General features: G+C 37.9%; 1 protein-coding gene across 6 annotated transcripts in view; it reads right to left on the bottom strand.

The window, feature by feature from the left end:
• Positions 1 to 24,783, bottom strand: part of DNM3 (dynamin 3) — a gene marked incomplete at both ends in the record, with an annotated part of 567,700 nt that overhangs the window by 307,063 nt on the left and 235,854 nt on the right. For 3 of the 6 annotated variants that reach the window (XM_082656445.1, XM_082656446.1, XM_082656443.1), the window contains 4 exons: positions 6,172 to 6,201; positions 7,029 to 7,080; positions 18,401 to 18,471; positions 23,217 to 23,303. In XM_082656445.1, the coding sequence (XP_082512571.1) occupies positions 6,172 to 6,201; positions 7,029 to 7,080; positions 18,401 to 18,471; positions 23,217 to 23,303 (240 nt within the window). The remainder of the gene's footprint in view (positions 1 to 6,171; positions 6,202 to 7,028; positions 7,081 to 18,400; positions 18,472 to 23,216; positions 23,304 to 24,783) is intronic. The other 3 variants (XM_082656448.1, XM_082656447.1, XM_082656444.1) reach the window with 1 other exon arrangement.

Raw genomic sequence — 24,783 nt, 5'->3', positions numbered from 1 at the left:
ACAATTCAAGAAGGTTGAGAATCCAGTTATCTGGAGACTTGTAGGTTTGGGAAAGCCAAATTTCACACTTGATTGTAAAGTTAGAGCAACAGAAGGCACATTGGTGGGAAACAAAATTGACAATAAGCCTAGTACTAGAAGGTACCCTGATAGCCCGGAACTAGGAGGTATCCTGCAAACACCTGCTCTGCTCCCTGCCAAAGGAAAAGGTCTTCCTAGTTACACAGTTGCAGTTGGATGCAGTCTGGGCCAAAGAGCACATCAGCACTTCCTGCTGTAGATTTCTACAGCTAAAGGAATGGATTATCAGTCATGTAAAAGCCACATCAATCCTCCTGGTCTCAATATATCCTGGCCCTTAACACATTCAACTCCAGAAAACTTCATCCCTATTTCTCTTTACTACCCAGACTTTCTGAAGACAATGTTCCACAAATATCTGTAGCTATCACTTGTCATTTCCCTCCTCCAGCGTCTGTTCCTTCTTATTCCAATAGCATCTATGACTTTAAGGCGGCATTCTCTTCCCTCTTAAACCTTGAGATACAATATCCCACTCACTGACTTCAACCTCCAACCCTACCATTTTTCCCCTTAATCCTGGTACACATTTTCTCTAATTTCAGAAAAACCCCAGTGCCCTTGTTTCCCCATTTCCTTTCAATTTTCAGTCAACATCATCTTTTGTCTTTTCTTTTTTTCTGGGCCCAATTTCAGATTATATTTTCCTGTTTCCTTTGCAGTTAGGTGAGGCCATGACTGAGTTCTTCTGGTCAGTGGAATGGAAATGGAAAAGATGTGTGCCACTTCCAGGCTGGTCCTTACAAACCTCCCTCACTCAGGCTTCTTTCTTTTTCTTTATTTTTTTTATATCTTTATTGAAGTATAATTGCTTTACAATGTTGTGTTAGTTTCTGCTGTACAACAAAGTGAATCAGCTATATGTGTACATATATCCCCATATCACCTGCCTCTTGAGCCTCTTTCCCACCCCCTCCCTATCCCACCCCTCTAGGTGGTCACAAAGCACCAAGCTCATCTCCCTGTGCTATGCAGCAGCTTCCCACTAGCTATCTATTTCACATTTGTTAGTGTATATATGTCAGTGCTACTCTCTCACTTCATCCCAGCTTCCCCTTCCTCTCCCTGTGATGCTCAACACCACTAATAATCAGAGAAATGCAAATCAAAATCACAATGAGGTATCACCTCACACTGGTCAGAATGGTCATCATCAAAAAATCTATAAACAATAAATGCTGGAGAGGGTGTGGAGAAAAGGGAACCCTCCTGCACCGTTGGTAGGAATGTAAATTGATACAGCTACTATGGAGAACAGTATGGAAGTTCTTTAAAAAACTAAAAATAGAACTACCATATGACCCAGCAATCCCACTCCTGGGCATATACCCTGAGAAAACCATAATTCAAAAAGACACTCAGGCTTCGTTCTTTCTCATCTTTTGGAAGAATGAAGAGAATTCGAAAGTCCATGACTGACCACGTGAAGCAGGGTTGCCTCACCCCAGCCCCATCTAGATGACTTGATTGAATTGCCATAGCAGGGTGAATTAAATTGTTATTATATTAAGCTACTGAAATCCTGGGATTGTTACTTGGTTAACCTCTCCTGACTAATGTCATGACTAGTACACTAATCAGAACCATTAATATCAATCCTTTATTTCAAACTGTCTTCAAAACTTTAACTCATCTGCTCTTTTGACCTTACATGCTGCTTCCCTGGAAAAACTTCAGCTCAGGGTATTAATTCCATTGTCTGCTTTCTTAGCTTTGTTCTACCTTCCAGCTGTGGAGTAGAAAAGCAATTCATAAGACCAAGAGGACTGGTACTACCTCGGTGGTCCAAACAATGTGCAGGACCTTCTACCAGTCCACCAATCTGACAACTTCCTCCGTGCTTCTTGAGCTCTTGGAAATATCTAATACTATTTGACCATTCCCTCTCTGAAACATTCTCTTTCCTGAGCTCTCATTCTACAACTGTCCAAGTTTTCCTACTTCTCTTATCACTTCTTAGACTCCTTTTCAGTTCCTCGTTCTGTCCCAACTCTTCTCTTTTATCCTTTAAATCCCACATTTCCTGCTATGCTTTCATCTTCTGGAGGTGATCTCATCTACTCCCATGGCTTCAACTACAATGTACACATTGACAACTGTAAAGCTTATATCTCCAGTCTAGACAAGTCTTGAACCTCAAACTCTACTGACATCTCCAACAGGCACAAAAAATATATCTGAAACTGAAATCACCACCACTTCTCCCACCTCCACTGAAATCTGCTCCTCCTTCACTTGTACTCCCTTTGTCAGTAGACCTCTCTAGCCATAGCCTGGGAGAATGACTTAACACCCCCCCACCCAACTCCACAACTATTTATAACTCTTTCTGTCCTCTAAATATATTTTTGAACCTTTCTCCTAGATACCTCCTGCTATTGACATTTGTATTTTCTTACCTGAATTATTTCAGAAATGTCTTCACCAATTTCCATATATCTAGTTTTATTCTTCCAAATCATTTCATATGACTAATATACAGATCTTTCCAACATATAAATCAGATGATACCCCTTCCCTACTGGAAATCTTTCAGTGGTTCCCTACTTTTGGAATAAATGGTTCTCTGTCTCTTCTGAACTCTAGGCACTTTCATCCAACTTCCCACTGGATATTTTTACTCCAATCTTCCACAGTGACTATATTCAACATATCTACCCTTCCTCACTATGTTCCTTTCTCCATGAAGAGCACCACCATCTCATCTGTGCCTAAATCAGATGTCCACGCTGCATTGCTGACAATCCCCAGTGCTCTCCTCAACATCTAATTCATCACAATCCTTTAGATTCTTTCTACTTAATATCTCCTGAATTCATCAGCTTCTCCTCAAATCTAGTACAGAGAGCTTAGCTAGCCCAAATAATCATAATCTTTTGTCTGCAACAGACTCCTAACTGTTAGGAGGCTAGACTCCTAGACTAGACTCCTAACTGTTAGGAGGCTAGACTCCTAGACTAGACTCCTAACTAGTCTACTTTTTCTAATCTCGTCCTCCCTTCAAAATCTTTCTCCACACTATAGGCAAAATGATCTTTCTAAAGTATTATTATGATTGCACTTAAAACCTTACAATGATACTCCACTGCTTTCACCATCACACACACAAAAAAAATAGCTTTGGGACTTCCCTAGTGGCACAGTGGTTAAGAATCTGCCTGCCAATGCAGGGGACATGGGTTCAAGCCCTGGTCCGGGAAGATCCCACATGCCACAGAGCAACTAAGCCTGTGTGCCACAACTACTGAGCCTGCGCTCTAGAGCCCGCAAGCCGCAACTACTGAGCCCACGCGCCGCAACTACTGAAGCCCACACGCTCTAGGGCCCAAATGCCACAATTACTGAGCCCACATGCTGCAACTACTGGAGCCCACGTGCCTAGAGCCCGTGCTCCACAACAAGAGAAGCCACTGCAATGAGAAGCTCATGTAGCACAACAAAGAGTAGCCCTCGCTCACCCCAACTAGGGAAAGCCCATGTGCAGCAACAAAGACCCAGCACAGCCAAAAAAATAAATAAATAAAATTTAAAAGAAATAGCTTTAATGGAGCTTACTGTCCTAGTGAAAGAAAACAAAAAATAATAAATAAACAAGATAGATAATAATGACAAGATTTGGGGGAGGAAAGGTGACTTTAGATTCAACAGTCAGGGCCAGCCTCTTACTGAAGTGATGTTTCAGTGAGGCCTGAAGTATCAGAAAGAGCTAACCTTGAAAAGGAGGACAGACTTCAATTACTCACCATAATCCCCACTGGGATGTGAGCTCCCTGACAGCAGGGCCCATGATTTATTCATCATTCTAACATCTATCACAGTTTTTCACTCTCAAAAGTTTCAAATACACAAGTGATGAGTGAAGGGATGAATGAAGTTTATGTTGAAATTTCTGGGCAGTGCAACTTTAGGCTAATTGTGTGCTCACATTTTTTTCATACATTTGTTGACACCAGCACGTAGAACTTCTAAGCAGACAAATTTCTAGGCAGGTGAAAACAAATGAGGATTTAGACTTTAAGGAGGAATTTTTCTTTCTTCAAATTCTTCTAAAGTATTCAAAATAGATTCTGCACAGCCATCTCTTATAATCAGGAGCGCTAAGAGGATATCAGAATGGATGAAGCATTTGCTAGGATAGTGCAGAGTATCTTAGCCCCACCAACCATTAAAGCTGGCTGACATCAGTTAGCAGGCTGAGCTCCAAGGCTCCCTGTCTTTTGAGCTTCTTGATTTTTGAATACAAACCCAAATCAACCTCAGTTATTCAGATTCATAAAGAAAGGGGTTTCAAGTCATTATGGTTCATTTCTGCTAAGCAGAAAAAAACAATAAAGGATTCTTTAAAATATACTATATCATGTTTAATTATTGGATTTGGTTCTGAAAAATAAGATACTCAGGTTCATAACCTCTTACTTGCAAAGTGAAAGGTTAAAACAACAGCAACAACAGCAACAAATGTGGCAGCAAAACCTGACTTGATGTGAAAATATTTATGTCTTTCATTTAATCTACTTGGTGTGATTATCATTTGTTTCACTGCAGAGATACAATACATTTAATTACAGGGTGCTGCCTCTGACCCCACAGGAATACTGGGTAATATATAATATATGCAATATTTTTCTAAAATCCAGAAAGTTCTGACCTTCAAGGCACATCTGGCCCCAGCAGTTTTGGATAAGGGATCTGTATTCTATTATAACACTCACCCCAATTCTATTATCTTGAGTTATAAAACTTCCATAATGTATGGGCTTTGAAGTACTCAGTGAAAGTAAAGGCACAGAAACACAATTAACATGATTTTAGCATTTGGAGGCAGTATAATTGAAAACTGTTCTGAGTTTCCGTCCAGATCTGATTTAAAGTATGCACTTATGCCACTATACTATTGCTTTTCCAATAAGTATAAACTTCTATGAGCTAGAATTCTGACCATGAGGAAAGTTTTATAGGTAAATCCATTATACCACACCCTGGCTTAATCTGGCCATTGTAATCTACAGAATAATTGCCATAGCTTCTAATTTTCCCAAATGCTTCATTGTTCTCATTTAATAACTTTTATAATTTTCTTATACTCCATATTGTTTTTCTCCCCAAAGTTCCAAGAAGCAGCACCTACCTACCGTCTACTCTTTATAGGGCACGTATCTAGTACCCAGCTGCAAACCTCATGATGTGGGTTATTTCTGATTCTCACAATCACCGGACAGAGATATTTTCTTCTTCCCGTCACACAACTGGGCAAACTCAGGTTCAATTTGTCCAAGGCCACATGGCTACTACGTGACAGAGGAGAATTTGAACCCAGGAATATCTCGCTCCAAAGTTTGTTTCTGCCAAAGCATCATGAGGAAAATAATTGACCCATCTTCCGAGCTCATTCTCAAGTTGTGCATAGCTGGAAGAAAGATTTTAGGGCTGCCTCGCCCATGGTAGAAATGTATATAATTGCTTTTTTAATGCTAGTAATTTGACAATATCTTTATACTTCCATTAGGTGAAGATATAGCATCTGGTTTTAAAAGCTTCAACTCTAAAGCCATATAAAATGTCAATCAGTGTAATTTTACTTTTTGTTTTATTATTTTAAAAAATACAAATAATTGCTATTGGATAGTATCAACAGATATATCAAAATCAGTTGTTTAATATTCACCCACCTTTTAGAAGTGTCACCTACATTTATTGGAAATATTATCATAGAAGGGGAAGAGAAAGGCTTACACCTTATAACAACATAGCATAAAAGGATAGAGATGAAGGTCATTAATGATTTTAATTATTTTAAGGCCCATTAAAATTAGAGAAATATCAAAGCACCCACAGTGTTAAACATTTATTATTACAGCATTTTAGAATTTACTAGTTCATACCTTTCAATCACAGCAAGTTATTAGCAGTGAAGGGATGAACCCTCTTAAGAGGATTTTTATTTCAATGATAGGGTGTTATGGACAAGACAATCTAAGTTTAAAAAAATTAGTAGCAAGCGCTAGTTGAGTTAATCAGTTAAAGACAAACTGTGCCCTTGGGACGCTAAATGAAAAAGCAACAGTAAAGCTTACAGAACTTAGCTCGTACAATTTGCCTTGAAGGCGGAAGATTGGTTCCCTGAAATAGCAAAGAATTATATGCTTTAGTTCAGAAAAAAAGTTTTCAAAATAAAGTCTATTATTACCTCTTCTCCTTTCAAAACAATGGAAAAAATTCTAGAGCAGAGGTTTCAATTTGTTCAACAATTGTACCTCTGAATTAAAAAAAAACTATAAAACCATCATTGTTTTGACTTGAAAAGAAATAACAATGCAAATATTCATTATCACATAGAACATAAAAGAAACAGCAAACTGTCAGAGTTAATGCAATCTCTGCAGAGCGCTATTAGTCAGAGACAGCTGGCCAGCCCAAAACACAAAAACTTAAAAGATCAGATCTTCTTAGGAATTAACATCTTCATTAACCAACAGGATGTGGTGTGGCAGAGATTAAATCTTAAATCCCAAACTGCCTTCTTTATGAGCTGTCCCTTCACTGTTACCAAGCTGTGCAAATGTGTGAACTAGTCAGCAGCACCAGAAAGCTCATGCAACTACTCACCATATTTTAACCTTGAACTGACTCACAGATTCAATGTTAAATCAAATTTAGGGGTAATGTAAGCAAGCAAAGCAGGACACAAGGAGGCAAATTTGAAAAGCAGAGCAAATAGCAGAAAAGTTATTTAAAATAAATCAATAGGGTTAACTGCATAAAATAGCAAAAAAAAAAAAAAAAAAATGCAATTCACTCCAAAAACTTTAAAAGCAAAAACAAAACAAAAAGTTGCATTTCCAGCAAAATTTGCACATGATTAATTTGCATTTAAAAAAAGTCAATCAAGCAATTTAGTTCAAATTCTTTGGGACATGCATGCTTTAATTCTTTTAAACAATTCCTACCTGATTTCCAATTGTGTTTTTCTTGTGAACCTGACTGCTCCTCTGCTGAGCACTGAGAAAAGCAAAGGAGAGAAGCACTGAAGAAAATCATAAGATTTTTTTCTGAGCGCGTAACAGATACTAAAATAAATACAGGCATTAAAAATATATCAACAACTGAGGCAGAGCTAATATAAAAAATCCAGGTCAGTTTAATTCTGGAAGCAAAACCAACTCAATGGAACTTCTAGAACCAATTAGTAATCACAAATCAAAAATAATATACCACAGGAAGAAAACCTGTATTGCTGCATTAATAAGTCAAGGTTAAGTATTAGTGATATCCCACAGGTATATAAGGTTGTACTGAAAATTGACAGCACTTTTTGAGTATATGCCATGTTCTAAGTGGTTTACAGGTATTAGTGATTTTATTTTAATTTTAACCCTGTGAGGTAATATTCATTCATTTTACAGATGGAGAGACTGAGTCACAGAGAAGCTGAGTGGCTTCCCCAAAATTACTCAGCTAACAAGTGCTGGTACTAGGTAGTCTAATTCCAGATCCCAAACTCATGATATCATCTAATCTCATTGCTCTGAATTCCACTGTATTCTGACAACCCTCATAGTGCATCGTCAGCTTGGACCCATCTCATCAATTCTAGACTCAAATATGTTTTCAACAACTCAACATTTCCACTTGGATGTCTAATGGGCATCTCAGACTTAATCTGTGAAAACTGAACTTGTGACATCCTCCCTAAATCCTGTTCCACCCACCTTCTTTCCCTTTTTAATTAATGGCAATTCCATATTGCCAAGTGCTTAAGCCAAAGTCCTTGGTTCCTCTTTCTCTTACTTCCACATCAAATCGTCAGAAAATGCTATTGACTCTACTTCTCAAAATGTCTTTAAAATTCAACATCTTTTTATTCCATTGCTACTACCTTGTTCCAAGTCACCATTATCTCTCACTTGCACTGTTGTCATCACTTACTGTTTGGTCTCTTTGGTCTTACACGCTTGTCCCCCTAATGTCTATTCTCAACACAGAAGCCAGAGTGATCCTTTTTTTTTTTTTTCCCCCCCGGTACGCGGGCCTCTCACTGTTGTGGCCTCTCCCATTGCTGAGCACAGGCTCCGGACGCGCAGGCTCAGCGGCCATGGCTCACGGGCCCAGCCGCTCCATGGCATGTGGGATTTTCCTGGACCGGGGCATGAACCCGTGTCCCCTGCATCGGCAGGCGGACTCTCAACCACTGCGCCACCCGGGAAGCCCCAGAGTGATCCTTGTAAAGGGGGGTTCCTGTCACTCTTCTGCTCAAAACCCTCTACTGCTATGCAATACAATTACACTCAGGGTAAAAGTCAAAATTCTTGCAATGGTCCACAAGGCCCTTAACCCCCACTCTCCACCTCTTTGACTCATCTCCTCCTATTCTCCACCTCTTTCATTTGAGAGGTCCAGCCATACTGATCTCCTTTTTTTTTTGATCCCACCATGCACACTCCCACCTCAAAGCCTTTATGCCAGCTGCTCCATCAGCCTAAAAAATACACTTCCCCCATATATCTGCACGGCTCCCAACATCACCTCCTTCAAGTCTTTATTCCAATTTATCTTTTCAGTAAGACCTACCACGACCACCCTATTCAAAACTGAATCCCTCCCTTCCTCCAGGATTCTCATCCCCTTTATACTGTTCTGCTTTTCTCTATGGCATTTTTCACCTTCAAACAGACTATATAGTTTACTGATTTTTTGTGTGTTTATTATCTGCCTCCCTCCATTAGAATGAAAGCTCCTTGTGAGCAGGGGTTTTTGCCTGTTTCATTCACTGCTATAACCCCAGTGCGTAGAAACTACCTGGCACATAGCTGGCTTCAACAAATATCTGTTGAATGAGAAATCCGATGAGGGTGATACTATTATAACATGAGCACAGAGGGGATAAGAGCCAGATATCACCCCAACAATTTAACCCCAGAAATCTCAAGATTAGGCAATATGTTACTCTATTTCTCAAAAGATTGAAGGCTTTCTTTTGGTGAGTCCATGAGTAAACATATATCAATATAAGAAAATAAAACTCATTTTGGTTATTCTGAGAAGACTAGCAATACTGAACCCTCTGATTGTTTAGTTGTTTATAGAAGCTGTTTTGGAGATTAATGAAATAGTCTAAAACATAAAAGATAGATTAAGGTTATCAATCAACTGTTTAAAGTAGTGGGATATTATAGCTCAACAGCACATCAGAAATCAATGCCACACTTAGTTGCTCAAAATGGCAATCTTTTATAATCTCCCATGATGTATTTAAGCTGCTTCCCTTCAAACTCATAAAAAAACTATATACTACCTTCAACTGAGGATGGGGAAGAAGTGGGTGCTGAAAGGCCACACTGTATTTCATTACTAAAGATATTTTGTGTCTCTTTCTTTTTCAATTTGCTAATTTCAGAGTTTAGCTTTTCTTCTCTCCTGGGTTCTTATTATTTTTCTGGTCTTTAGTTAAATGCTTAATTCCCTTAATTACTATAAAATTCATCTCTCTCCAACCTTTTCTCTGCATAATCCAAATCTACATTATTCAGGTTTTTGTGGTGAGGTTGTGAATGAGGTGAAGGTTGTGTCTGTGGCCAGGGGTCTGATGAGCCCACACTGCCCTCTGGCTGCCCACCATGCCCAGATGCACAAAGTGTGCCTAAAGTACAACTCTTCCTGGGGCTTCAGATCCCATGCTTTCCTCTCTTCTAGGAAGAAATGGGAAAACTACTATTATAATGTGATCATGCCTTCTTCATGGATATGACCATCTCTCCCAAGCATCATACTTGTGTTTTAGAGGTTTTTTTGTTTTAAACAGGAACTATTTTAAAATAAATCACTGACTAGTAGTGGTAACTTCGAACTATGGCAGACTTACAGGTGTTTACTTTGAAGTAGGTGAACTACTGGGGACCCTCAAATTATGTATAGGTCCCCTTAAAATCATATAAAAGAAAAGAAACTGAATATTAAGCAAAAAACACAGAGATTGTTGATGACTCCTTGTGCTACCTTAGGCAAAGAGTATGACCTAAATGGACCTTAGTTTCTTGGCTATAAAGTGTGTGTGTGTGTGTGGTGTGAAGAGTCAGAGAGACAGAGACAAGCGCTGGGGAAATGTTTCTTAAGTTTCTTTTACATCTAAGATTCCTTGAGATGCAAAGTTACTCTCAGACGCTTGTGATATCCACTAGGTGAAGAGATTTTCCACTGACATAGAATGTTCATCTACTAAATAATGCATATTTAGGATCTACCACTTGTAAGAATATGCAGGGAAAAAACAGATTTATTTTATAAGCCAATCTCAAATATTAGTGTTAGAACAAATACTAAATTACCTTTACTTTTCACCTAAAAAATAATCTTTTTTGCAGCAACTGTCCCCATAAATCCAAAGACACTGCTGTTAATGACGTATTTAGGTACTTAAAGTTACTCCATAAGTAACATAATAAAAAATAATCTGCCTAGATAGAAAACATCCTTTATCATAATTCTTAGGAATGCAATGATAACTGAACTGAAAATATTTCAAAATACTTATTTAAAAATGTGTTCACAGAAAACCATGTAAGGACTTGCAAGTTAATTTGAGTCTTTAGAGGTATTCTTGGTAATAGGTCTTTAACTGGTTTTATCTGCAATATTGTAAAACACACCTATATATAATGTTTTAATTTGACATAAGTCAAAACTTTTAGGGCACCAACTATCTGAAAGGAACTCTGTGGAACATATAAACATAAATAAGGTATGGTCCTTGTAAAAAGAGCCTACAATTTATCTAGTGTGGGTAGTGACATACAAAACACAAATAACAAAGGAATAAGCTCTAAAAGAATAAATATGTGAGGCTGTAATAGAAAGCCAAAAAAGCACTTCTGTTTCAAATGTGGGATATAATTAACCCCATATCTGTGTGTACGTTATTAATCATATAAAATTCCTACTACACACAAGTCACTGCTGAAGAGTTCGCCAGAACATTAAAACACATAAAACCAAATTAGGTTAATTAGTTTAATGCTCTGAGACATAATGATTTTGAAATTATATAACAAAAGGTTTAAATTTTTATAAAAATAAGAGCACATTGAAAGACATTCAAAGAAAAATAATCCATGTTACGTCTTAGCTCAAAAATTTTTTTTGCATATTTGTGTCTATCCATGTCCATGTGCATAAGCAATAAGACTATAATGACATAAGAATGTGGCAAGGGGTATGTGTGACCATTTATCAGATAAATCCTGTATATGGTAATTGCTCTGAATGTTCAGAGAAAAGAAAGATCATTTTGGTCTGATTTGATCTGAGATTTTCATAGAAAACTTGAAGAAAAGTAAAATTTTAATAGAGGAAGAAAATCAACCGCATTCCAAGAGAATGGAGTAGTATAAGCAAAGCCAGGAGGTAGAAAGCTGGGACATGTAGGGAAGTTGTGGAAAGTAAAACTATTATAAGAAAAATTGTATGACCATAGACTCAGGTTTGTATTCAATAAATGATTTTAAAAGCCACCTAGTACAATAACTCTATGTTAGGGCCAATTATGGAGAATTTGGTCATTATACTGAAGGCAGCAGAAAGTATTCAAAGATTCTGAGCCAGAAAATGGCATGATCAAAGAAGTGTTTTATTAAATATTACCTCCCTGAAATAGTCAGTGTCAACTCTGAACCAGGGAAGACAGGAAGCAGCCAGCCTTGACCCCCTCCCTCTGACTGTTGGAAGTCCTGCCCAGCCTTCAAAATCAAAGCAAGTACCATTTCTGAAATATGCCTTCTCAGAAACATCCAGTTATCTCTCCTTCCCATGAACTCCGCTAGCTCTTGGTCTGTGCCTGTATTCTATAAACAGGATTGTGTTATACACAGGCCTCTAACTCCCCTCCAACAAGGTCTGCTGCTTGATGGCCAACGGTGTGTTGCATTAATCAGTATCTCTACCTCTCTCAGCACTGACATTACCTCGCGGTGTTTAGTTTCTTAAGAAATATTTATGGAATTGTATTTTGATACCAGGGTTATATACAACCAGATTCTTAATGTTTATCTGCAATAGGAAATTTAAATAATTTAAAGAAGTGTGCCATAGACACGTGCTGCAGCGAGTATGGTACATTTAGGAATCCAAAAGTGGCCAGTCTGGCTACAGCACAGAGTTAGGGGCTGGGATAGAGAGGAATAGTAACAATAGAATAGGCTGAAGAGGTAAGCAAAAGACAGATTCTACAGGGCCTTGGAAACCACACTAGTGAGTTTACATTTTATTCTGAAAGTAATAGAATTCCAGAAGGAATGAAAAAGAACATGACAAGGGGCAAGGAGACCATTGTAGCAACCCACCCAAGAGAAGACTAACTTTAATAATAGCAATGATGATAGGAAGAAATAGAAAAAATTCCTAAAATATTATAGAGGTAGAATCATATGGACCTGTTAAAGATGGAAGGAAACAAAGGTAAGGGGAACAAGGAGTAAAGAATGACACTCAGGTTTCTGGTTTGAGCAACTGGGAGTTACCACCCACAGAGAGTGGGAACAATGGAGGAGGCATGAATTATAAAATCAGATGATGAGTTTAATTTGGGAATACTGGGTTGAGGCTTCCCTAGGATATACAAGTAGAGATTCCCAGTATGTAGCTGACTATGGTAACAGTCCAAGAAAAAGTTCTGGAATGGAGATCTAGATTTAGAGGCATCAAATAAAGCTGGTAACTGAAACCACTGTGGTGGGTAACACTATTGGACAGGGATAGTGCAGTGAGTGAGAAAAGAAAAGGGTCTACAGAAGAATACTGATAAAAAGAAGTTCTTAAGCCATGATCAGAGGATAAAGAGCTCCAAAATAAAAACGAGAAGAAGTGGCTAGAGCAGAAAGAGGAAAGCCAGGAGACAATGGAGAGTTATTTCAGCAAAGGGATAGGATAGGTCTCTTCAACAAGGAGTGGTTAATGACGTCAAACAAAGGACTCAGAGTTGTCCATTGAATTAACTGTTCGCTCCTGGCCGAAAGCAGTCTCAGTAGAGTGGTGTGGTAGAAACAAGGCTACAGTGAGCCAAAAAGTAAAAGAGAAGTGAGAAAGAAGAAAGAGGAGTACTGACTCTAAGTCAAACCCAAGAGGACTCAAAGGAATCAAGAAAATGGAGTCCCTCAGAGATGCAGATTCCACGGCAAACGTCAGAGCGTACCTCTCCCTCTACTACTACGTTTAGTTTGTAGAGGAGATTTGAAATTAAAAGAAACGTCAGTTGTGCTATGATGGAGGAATTACTAGAAAAATGGCAACATACACACTAAGGCAGTGGAAGAGAAAAGTCTATCCTTTATACTGTAGTGACAGAGCATTTAAAAAGCTGACTGTATATTCCTGAGCCCTGGGGTTTGTTTAGAAGGAGCTAACAGAGTTACCTCTTTTTTCTCTTCTTGAAGCCACCACTGTAGGTTACCACCAAGTTGTCAATAAAGTATAGCCTGCTAAAGGACCCAGAGCAATCAGCTGGATTCACCGTATTCTAGAACTGTGCTGTCCAGTACAGTCGCTGGTAGCCAGAAGTGGCTGTTTAAATTAAAATTTTAATTAATTAAAATTTAATTTTCATTTCTTCTGCTTTACTAGCCACATTTCAGCTACTCAATAGTCACATGTAGCTAGTGGCTACTGTATTGGACAGCATAGGTTATAAAATATTTCCATCATCTCAGAAAGTTCTATTAGACAGCACTGCTCTGGGGTAAAGAATCTCTTTTAGAATGTTTTTTTATATTACCCCAAGATTATAAACAGTTGCTGAGAGTCCCAAGAGTGCAACTTATCACATGTAGGCTTGGCTCCATCCAATCAGATTGAAGCCAAAGGAAGAAGAAAACTACATGATGTCGACTGCCCCTGTAGGATCTTTAGTGAAGTCTCAAGCTAAATATTATGCAAGAAAACCCTACAGAACTTGGGGGCCTATAAAAGAAAGATGACTCATCTCCTAAGACTCATTTTAAGGATGAAGATAAAGTTCAAAACAACAGATTTGAGAATGAAAGAGAAAAGTGGAAGTCCACTTATTTTTAAAACAGTGCTTGAAACATTAGAATTTATAACTTATTTAAATAGATGATACTAACGAGGTCCTTGCAAGTTGCTCAGATCTATATTTCTACCAGTCCTGGTAGGAAACCAAGCATTTAATTCCTAAAGTAGCGTATAAGGATCTTGCTATAATCTAATACCTAAGTTTTAATTCCACAAGAGAGAGAACATTCTCATGTAAGAATAGGAACTAGATACACCATTGCAATGGAATATGATTATGTATTAGGGACACATAAAAAAAGAATGTAAAAAAAAAAAAGAATGTAAAGGTAAAGACCAAGATTGTTTTGGAATTTGGTGCCAAGGTTCACATATACTGCCTTTAGTAAAATGGTAACAGAGACATTCCAGAGGATCAGGAAAGAGATATAATGAATGCTACCACCCTTAGAATTTTCATGGTGCTCACATAACAAGAACTGAAATCTGCACACTATCATTTCAACTGTGAGAAAACAGGTGGGGAGACCTACTCAGCAGATTGAAAAACAGACTCGGTCTGCTGTTTGTGGCATAGACATGTTATTCTAACGGTGTGTATCTGGAGCCCATGTTTCTTAAACCACTGGACTGCAAAAATCTTAGTAACTCAGAAGGCAAACTGTGCCCATGAAAATGGAGAAGAGCACAAGAATTTGAAAGTCCATTCCCCAAGGCATTCAGCTAACAAGCCTGCCTTTCTGTTCAGACAACAGGATTACTGAGAAAGAGAGGAAGTGAATGAAGAATAATTAATTGGAATAGCTCGTTTTCTTAAATAACAAAAACTAATTATGTTGTGTTAAGAAAAATAGAATGTTGGGGTTTTTTTTAACCAGGAAAGAATGACAAATTAAAATCCTTAAGTCATGAGGAAAGTTGACATTTCCTTCTGAAATACAAAACTTTTAGGTTCAGAAACTATATTACAATTGAAAAACCAAGCCTTCAGAAATTAAATTCCAAAGCAAGTCTACAGCAGCGCTTACTTGGACACATTACACATGGTACATATTTTACGGTCCATGTTTAACAAATAACTGGGAGATGAAAAAAAAGTTTCACATATTCAACATGGCAGAATAAATTCTATAGCAAAAAGAAGAATTTTGAGTTGTTTTGAACACTACTCTGAGACATCACTTTCCATTAATCTAATTTTAGCAATTTGTATTCCTTTCTTTTTGGTAATTTTTAGAACAAAATGTCATCCCAGTTGAAAAACAAACTACATGTGTAAAATACTCTATACATCACCATCCTATAAATCTGAGGGGTGGTCCTCCTCTTTCGGTAAATCTCTAAAAATCTCATGAAACTAATGCTTATTTTCCTCAACTCTAGACTTTAATTTTCTATCTTCAGAACTTAAAAATACTTACATAATTGTCTTCAAATATGGCTTGACTTTTCTTCCTTGATGGAAACAGCATTCCTGCCAACTTCAAAATTTATAGCTACAACCGTATTTTTTTAATTTTTAAAAGCACAAAAAATACCACAACTCCTCAAAGTGATTTTGTAATGAACATTTCTTCATCATCATAATTATCCCATGTCAAATTGAAATGCACTCCAACTCAGCATACAAACAGAAAGAACATTTACCTCTGAGTCTCAGTGCAAAATATTACATTTGGAGATAACATCAGCAACTAAAAAAGTCTTTCAGTGGCAATCATACTCCAGTCATTAAAAACGTCATAAATGAAGTAAAATGGTACATCTCGTAGAATCAAGTTCCCCTGTGTGTGTGTGTGTGTGTGTGTGTGTGTGTGTGTGTATGAGTGTGTACATATGGTACTTTCTCACTTTTACAGACTGCACCACAATTTTCAAAGGCACTTTCACATAACTTCATTAATTTGATCTTCCAACAATCCTGAAAAGTATACAAGACAGGGATTTTTTTATTATTCCATTTGACAGAGCAATAAACTGAGATACAGAGAGACTAAGTGGCCAAAACCCAAACCTCATCAGTGGCAAACCCTGGAAAAAGAATTCAGACTGTTGACTCCCAGACCAGTCCTTCAAAAGGAAGTTTAGGTGTGCAGTTTAAATTAGATGAGAAACGTGCAAAGTTGCTGGGTTTCTAAAGCAGTTTGAACAATGATTCTTTTTAGTCCCCTAGCATCATAAAGGTTCACAATCTATCTCACTGCTGGAAAAATGGGACTGTCACCTGGATTACAGAGAGACTGTACCAAAAGGCTGCAACTGAAGTATTTTCATTTGCAAAATTATACGCCTTTGAAAACCTAGTCAACCTAATACTTTAGTTCAACAGTTTCTGAGGTAGAAAATATTAAAATTTACTGGAGAACATAAACTCTGGACCATTTATCTTTAAAAATAAGTAAAAGGATAATCTAGGGGGAAAATGTTTCAAGCAGAGTATAGGGGTGAAATTTAAATTTAGTGCTGGTTAAAAAACATGTTCAAAACTTGAATCTTTCCATACTGATTATGATTTTTTTCTCTGTTTCCTCCTTGAATCAGGATACCATAACAGGACAGTGCTGCAACATCCTTTTCACTTTTAAGTTACGGTGTCAAGTTTATATCTGCATCTGCTACATTTTTACAAAAATCGAACTGGCATTTGTAACCAATAAAAGTCAACATGAAAGGCAGTATTCCTGGTTATTTCAAATGACTCAAGGATTTCTTTTTCTTTTAAATTCCTCAAAGAAGCAAGTGAAGTAAATGGAGAATACATCAGTTTAAATTTTTACCTGCATTTCTCTATACTTTTCAATTATTAGGCAAGCTCCTAAAAGACAATTTTTTTTTCCTTTTCTTTTTCTTTCCCCCATAGCAACTAGAGCAGAGCTCAGAACAGGCCACAAAGATTTCACTGACTACACAGAAAACCAGGTAGAAATTCTCAGGTCCACCCTTCCAGGCCTAGGGACAAGAAGACACATCAGAGTCTAGGTTTCTTGCCACTGGTGATTTTGCAGAGGGAAATGAGCAGAACAGATGATGAGAGCCATAGGGGCTAGAAGACAGGGGAGCAGGTCTGTGGAAATGGCTGTGGAGTAAATCCCTATCTAGACGTTGGAGCGGGCAGTGCCGGCTAAAAAAGACAACTGTCTAAAGAAACATATTAATCACTGAGTTCTAACAATTTTACACATAAGTCACAGACAGAAAACAGTTGAAAAAACTAATGTACCAAAACCAAAAACTAGTGTACCACACAGTAGTAATAACTGCTGGATGCAAAATGTGTATACACTGTTCGTTAGGCTATGTTCAGAATAAGACAATTTTCTGTTGAATAACTGGGACTTTCCTCTCTAAAACATGCCTATAAATTCCTCAGGCCACTGTTTAGTTTAGATCACATGATCTAGATATCTGTTTCTTCTAAGTCAAAATGTAAAACTAAGTCAGGCTAGTTTTACATTTTCTTGTGTTTCATTTTTTATTTGTTCCTATTCTTGAATACATAGTAAAGTAACAGTACATAGGCCTCTTTACCTTATTTTTTATATAAAATAAACTATATTTTATATACTTGAGGTTTGAACCGCTTACATGCCACAGGTATATTTTAGAGTTAGAATCAAAATTCTTTAAAAGCAATAAAAAACTGATTCCACTAAAGGGCAGGAAAAAATGGTAAATTCAGGGTCTTGAAAATGTCACACAATAAATAACCAACCTTGAATACTTAAGCATAATGTTTACCTGACAATATCTGTGAATATAGCAACAGAATATTAGAATACAACAGAACACATGTATGATAGAATAGCAATATATAGACAAGCCTATATAAAGTATATATACTTCATAGAAAAGAGAATGTTCATCCAAAAAGATTACATCTAAGTTCACAAAGGACAGTTTTTTTAAAAAATAGGCCACTATAGTCTGATTTAGGGATGGCGAAATAGCTTGTATCCTGTGAACTGCACTTGATATTTCAAATTTATGTGAGAAATTGTTCCCTAACATATTTTAAATGTGCATCTGTTACTGCTTATCTATGGGAGCTCAAGTACAAACTGCAGATCATCATCCAAAAACAAGGAGTATCTGAGCTACATATGATTTCACATGCTGTACAATAAAGAAGCCAACTCCTTTATTCAGAGAAAATGGCCCCATGGCCACGAGGCTCAGATCTCCTCAGTAGGTTGACTCAGAGTTAATCCTGACACAGAATGCTGGGGTTGTTGTAGAAATTCACATGTGTATTTGAGACAAACCAGCAGGAGGAATGCATGTGACAATCAAGGATTTCACGTACTTTGCGAAGCCAATGAAATCTTCGTGGTTGGTGTTGATGTAGGAGACTTGGATGTCGATCAACAGCAGTACCTATAAGTCCAAGAGAATCACTTCAGTGAAAACCCATCTTAAATATTCTCAAACACTAAATTCAGTAATAGCCTACAAATCATTTATCTTTATTTAATTTTAAAAAGGATGCTTCAGTTAGAATGAAAAGTTGCATTAAATTTTTTCATTAGACTCTCATTTTTACTCTAAACTCAGAAACAAAAGATCTATGTGAAAAGCCTGAGTCCCACATGAAGACAACAACATTATAGTTTATAAGCATGTACTTAACATGCTTACTTAACACAGAGCCAACTTAACACAGAACCTAGAATTATTCTATTCCTCTAAAACGTAGGTGTAACGTTCAAAAGGACACATGTATAAAAATACACGTGGCACGAAGGCCATGGAGGAGCTGCTTAGAGCTTCCTGCTCCTGTAGACATCATATGTTGTTAGCCACAAAATAGCAATATCACCTCTTGTTTTTCCTCTTTCTATCTCTTTAAGCTCCCTATAGGCAAGTAGAAGTATCTCATCAACCAACTCAAAAAGGCAATATACAAATAAAAAGCCTCCTTGAAATCAATAGGCTTCACTGAAGGTGAAATCTGAGTGCATCCAAGCATTTGTGGTAACAGTTCATTGGCACAGTCTATATAATGCCCCCCAGGAGGTGCGTCCTCAGGAAAGCCTTCCCTGATCCTCACCCCACACCCTCACCCAAGACCAAGCTGGATCATGCTATTACTCTCATATAGTCTATAAATCATGATAATATTTTTATGTATTATACCCTATACTTTTTCTTTGTGGTGTTTATCACAAATGTAATTAATTATTTATATTATATTTTGTTTGATGTTTTGCTTCCCTGCAAGACTATAAGCTCCATGGAAGCAGAGATTATATTTATCTTGTTCATCACTTTATCCCCAGAACCTAGCATGATACACACAACAGGTGCCTGAGAAACATTTGTGGCTGTAAATTCTATGACTATCTACCAGTCTTGAAGAATAGTTTATTTTAAAGGGAGAAATTTATTCCCATATAATTAGTACATGGCCAAGTATTATTGTTTCTCACTCATTACCCAATGCTATGGTCTCTGAGGCTTTGCTTTTGTGGCTAATCTCAGTTGGTCATCCGACCAAATCTTGCTGTGAGCCCCGAGGAGCCCTACCGAAAAAAAGACTAAATCACCCCAAACCCATCCCCACTACCAACATAAAGCCAATGCCCAGGCACTAACTGGGTCAACAATATCATACTTGTATGAAAAACTTTCATATCATCAGATAATAGTTTTTTTTCTTCTCTCAATGAAGAAAACTGAAGAGTTAGGAGGAGTCATCACTATTAGATTATCTGTGGCATTGCCACTATTCTCCCTACAATAAATCCAGATTCTATTAAATTTTATACCCCAAATCCATTTGGCTAGGAGTTTGGATCAATAAACCATAATATTTAAGCACAAATTAGTAGTTGCCACCATAAAGAGCAAAATATCTACATAATTCTCAACATTGCCAAAGGTTGTCGTGAATATCTTGGACGTTCACACACATTAACTTGGACTGCAGTACGGGGGAAAAGTGGAAGAAAAATAACAACTATGGCTGCTCTCATTCATATTCCTGGAAACTGGGAGTCTGTTTTCATCCTAGGAAAAGAGCCAGGTCGCATGTGGGGGATGAAAAGGAAAAAAGTACATTTTTTCTCTTTTTTTCACTCTCTCTCACTGCCTTTCTCACCCACAGTTATTGAAAATTTAGTTGAAGAAATGTACAGCTACCCCTGGTAGCAGTCATCACCCACAAAGCCAACCATTTCAACATGTAATTACATGTATGGAAGCACCTGGAATAACAGCAGGCACACACCGAAGCTCAAAAAACCTTTGTTTTAGAAAAACGTTCAGGGAGATTTATGGTTTTTCATATTTTTAATTCTGAAGAATTTCCCCCACACACAAAGTTTCCAGAGCAGAGGTTGGTAATAATTCCATTTTTTTTAAAAAAAACTGCAAGAATACCTCAAAGCAGTACTGGCACAGAAGTCTAAGGAAATGGGTCACTCTCTGACCAGCGACTTCAGAAGTACCATATGGCCTAAAGCAGCACGGAGTTCAGAACTCAAATGTGAAATCTATGCAAACTGACATGTTCACGTTACCAAAAACATGCATGTGTTTACTATGCCACACAGGTCAATATTAGCAGTGGCAGGCACCAGCTTCTTCAGGCAGTTGATTAACTGTCAAACCAGGCCACCTGAGATGGTCACTTAGGAGAGAGATACTCGCTCCCTCCCTTAACTCCCACTTGGGGAATGAAGTAATCACTACCTCAGAGGTACAGATGGAAGACAGTCTCCCTTGAAATCAGAAAAGGCAATTCTTTCTCATGTCTACTATGTGTCATAGCTCTTTAGGAATACAAAAACAACTAAAATTAATGAAGAACTAAGAGCTATATCTGGATTACTTCATTTCATCCTCACAAAATACCTGTGAGTTAACTACCATTATTATTCCACTTTCAGATGAGGAAACTGTAAAATTAATAAATAACTTGTTCATTTACACAGAAAGCAAATGATAGAGCTTGGATTCGAACTCAGGCAGTCTGAACCCAGAACCCACAATTTTTTTTCTTTTTTTTTTTTTAATAATTTTTTTCCTTATTTTTTTGGCTGCATCGGGTCTTAGTTGCAGCACATGGGATCTTCATTGAGGCACGTGGGATCTTTCATTACGGTGCGTGGAACCCACATCCCCTGCATTGGAAGGCGGATTCTTTACCACTGGACCACCAGGAAGTCCCTGGAGCCCACAATCTTAATGACAATGAAAAATGTGAGTGTGTCATTTCAGTAAAACAAAAACTATGAAACATGAAGAAGTTAACTGATTTAGATATGAACACAAAGATAATTAAGATAAGAACTGTACAACTTTTTCCTCAATACTGTTTTTACACAGGATCCCTAAGAGTTAAGTAGAATGTATTATCATTTGAACTTCATAGAATAAAGACACAAATTAAAATGGTTATCTTAGTTACTTAAGGTCAGGAGTACAGTTGATAACAGAACTCGTTTTCTTGGTCCAGCAGGAGCCATGACATTAGGTGTGTGGGGGAACTTCTGGTCTCGGGTTGTATACCTGGACCCAGGCTTGACTTCACTGGCTCATGAGTTAACACTGATTTGTTTATCTCTACTAAGTCACAAAGCCTATTTTCTCCATTTTTGGCTATTGTGACTACTCCAAGAGTGAGAAAGTTGCGAAATAAGTGAAAACTATGAATAATTGTGAGTTGACTTTCAAAACGCGATGATAGGGCTTCCCTGGTGGCGCAGTGGTTGAGAGTCCGCCTGCCGATGCAGGGGACACGGGTTCGTGCCCCGGTCCGGGAAGATCCCACATGCCGCGGAGTGGCTGGGCCCGTGAGCCACGGCCGCTGAGCCTGCGTGTCCGGAGCCTGTGCTCAGCAACGGGAGAGGCCACAACAGTGAGAGGCCCGCGTACCGCAAAAAAAAACCACGCGATGATAAAAAGTAGCAGCAATGAATCCCAAAGCTCGAGCAGAGAGCAGCAGGTTGTTACCAGAGTCACTCACAAATATCCCAACCTGCCAGGCCTCCATCCCTCTGTCTCTTCGCTTTCTCCTTCCACGCCCACCCCAACCCTACAGCACCCTCTAACACATGTTGCATGTGTCTCTCTCCCTGTGGTTTGTCTCTACCTCTCTCTCTCCTATTCTGCCTTCCTCCTTTTCCCCAGTTCTTTCTCTCCTTCTTTCCAATTCACCTAAGAACCACAAAATCTTGGAATTCTAACTTATAGAGGACTTCAGAGATCATATAGACCAACATTTCAACATTGTACATGAGGAAAAAACAGTCCTGAGAAGTGATTTGCTCAAGAACATGCTGTTACTCTGTGGTGAACACATGGCTTCAGTCCAGTGTCCTCTCCATGCTGTCACACTCACAGCTGTGTCCTGTAACTGAAGAGCATCTGAAAACCTTTGTGTTTCCCATTATAATGTTTTATAAGTAACTAAGAAAACATCCACCTAAATTTAAGAAGCTTGAATTATTTTCACGTAGTCCTTAACTTTTTTCAATGAATTATCCTCACTTGAAAATAATCGTTCATTCGTAGTTAGCCAAGATTCGAAGACAATTTCAAAGCCACTCCTTACAAACCATGTGTATTTACAAAATAGTTAGAAATGCTTAAAAGAGCTGTTCTTAAATGTTTTTATTTTTTTAGTCATAGGTTCCATGGATAAGCTGATGAATAGCTTTATCCATTCTCCTCAAGAAAAAAAATAAAAACACTAAACATTTTGCAAAACACTTCAGCAATTTATGAATATCCTGGTGCCCATCTGTGGGCCCGATCTTAAAGAAAATATGTGATATGTTTCCAGATTAGTGGTTTTCAAAGTGGGGTGTGTACATGCTAAGGGTACACATGATGATTCATGAAGTGTTGAAAAAAATAATGGAACTCCTATTACTGCTTTTTAAATGTTATCCTTCTAAGGTCTTTATATATGTTTATATTTTTAACATACGCAAGATGTTAGTATAGCAACACATGTATAAAATTCATAAATAAGTAAAAATAAACATATGTGGTGGTGTTCTCAGCTCTTTTTTTTTTCCATTCAGGGATACGCCAACTGTTGGAGACCAAACAATCCTGGAGAGGTCTTCCACTTCCCACAAGGACCCTGCCCACCAGGGAAGGCCTCTCCTCACCTGGTCCTTTGTCTTCCCTTCTCGCTCACGAATGTGGTTAGCAACAATCCTTTCCGTTTCCTCGCAGAGTCTGGGGAAGTTTGCCAGCTGTCAAGAAAAACAGATCTGAGTGTTAATACTCAAATATATACTGCCAAAAAAGAAAACAAATAAGTTATGTTGTATTCCAGAAGACATGCATTACCATTCTGGAAGCAGAAATGAAATATCCTAAAGAAGAATGGCAGAGTGACAGAAAAGACTGCACAAACTACAATCAGAAGTTACTACGTTATCTGAGAAGAAGCACTTCAAAACCAGCAGAGAAATTCCCTGCAAAGAAAACAGAAACCCAGATACCATCTAGCTCTATGCTGTACAGAGTTAGCACTTAATAAAGTTCAAAGATGACGAAGACAGAAATGAGGATGAAAAGGAGGAAAATGACTAACATTTATAGAGTGCTTACCATGTTCCAGGTTGTGTGCTAAGCACCACATGAATTACCTCATTCGAAATTCACAACAATCATAAAAGACAGATCCGATTATTAACCCCATTTTACAGAGGAGGAAAGCAAAGTGCAGAGAGGTTAAGTAACTTGCCCCAGACTACACAGTTCAAAATCGGTGGGTCCAGGATTCCTACCCAAGCCCTCAGACTCCAGAGCTCCTGGTCTTGTCCATTACTCTTTGAGGATGGTTCACATTCCATGAACCACAGAAACCATTTTTTTAAAATTCTACCCTAACAGATGTGTTTTTATATACATATTTTTGGCAAAACTGTAGAAATAATGCATGTCAATCACTTATCCCATCTCAATTATGCAGGTAATTGTCCAAAATTTAGTTTGCAGAAATGAATGAATTATAGTTGTTTTCAGTGTAAGGAAGAAAAGAAAAGGATGCTATCAATACAAGGATGTTCAAGGAAGCCTAACCTAAAAACGGGGCTTAGTCGGGTAAAGTCGGTTGTGGGGAGAATGGAGCTTGCCAAGCACAGGAGAGGACAGGGACAATGAGTGGTCAAGGAAGTAAAGGAAGGTCAGTGCAGAGAGCAAGGGGATGGTCTTTAGGCAAAGCTAGAATGGTAAACAGGGGCTTGATCCTTGTAGACCTGTTAGGAATTTTGGCTTCTGAAGCAATTCAGATGGAAAATAAGGGGACTTGGACAGGGATGGCAGCAATAGAAAGGGAAAAAAGTGGGCAAATTCATGGTTTATGACAGGCAAAGATGAATTCCATTTATTATAAAAAGCACTTGCAAATTAATAAGATTAACACTAATATCTCACATAAAAACAGGCAAAAAACGTGATTTAATTTAAAAAGAAATTTAATGGTCAATAAGAGATAGTAAACTGCACAGAGTAATACAAAGAAAGATAATAACTACTATGTTGTCAAGTTACTATAATCATTTTTATAAGACTTAATGCAGGTGAAGGTGTACTGAGACTAGCGCAGTTTAAACTTGCAGAAGGGACGTCAATGAGAATAATCTTTCTGTTAAGCAATTTGGCAATATGTTTCAAAAATTTTAAAGACACACACACGTCAGTCTAATTACTTCATGGAATTCTGAG

Source organism: Grampus griseus, assembly GCF_964374135.1.
Source record: "Grampus griseus genome assembly, chromosome: 1".
NCBI classification, from domain to species: Eukaryota; Metazoa; Chordata; class Mammalia; order Artiodactyla; family Delphinidae; genus Grampus; species Grampus griseus.
Note: the sequence above shows the minus strand (reverse complement) of the source record. Positions and strands in the feature narration are given on the sequence as shown.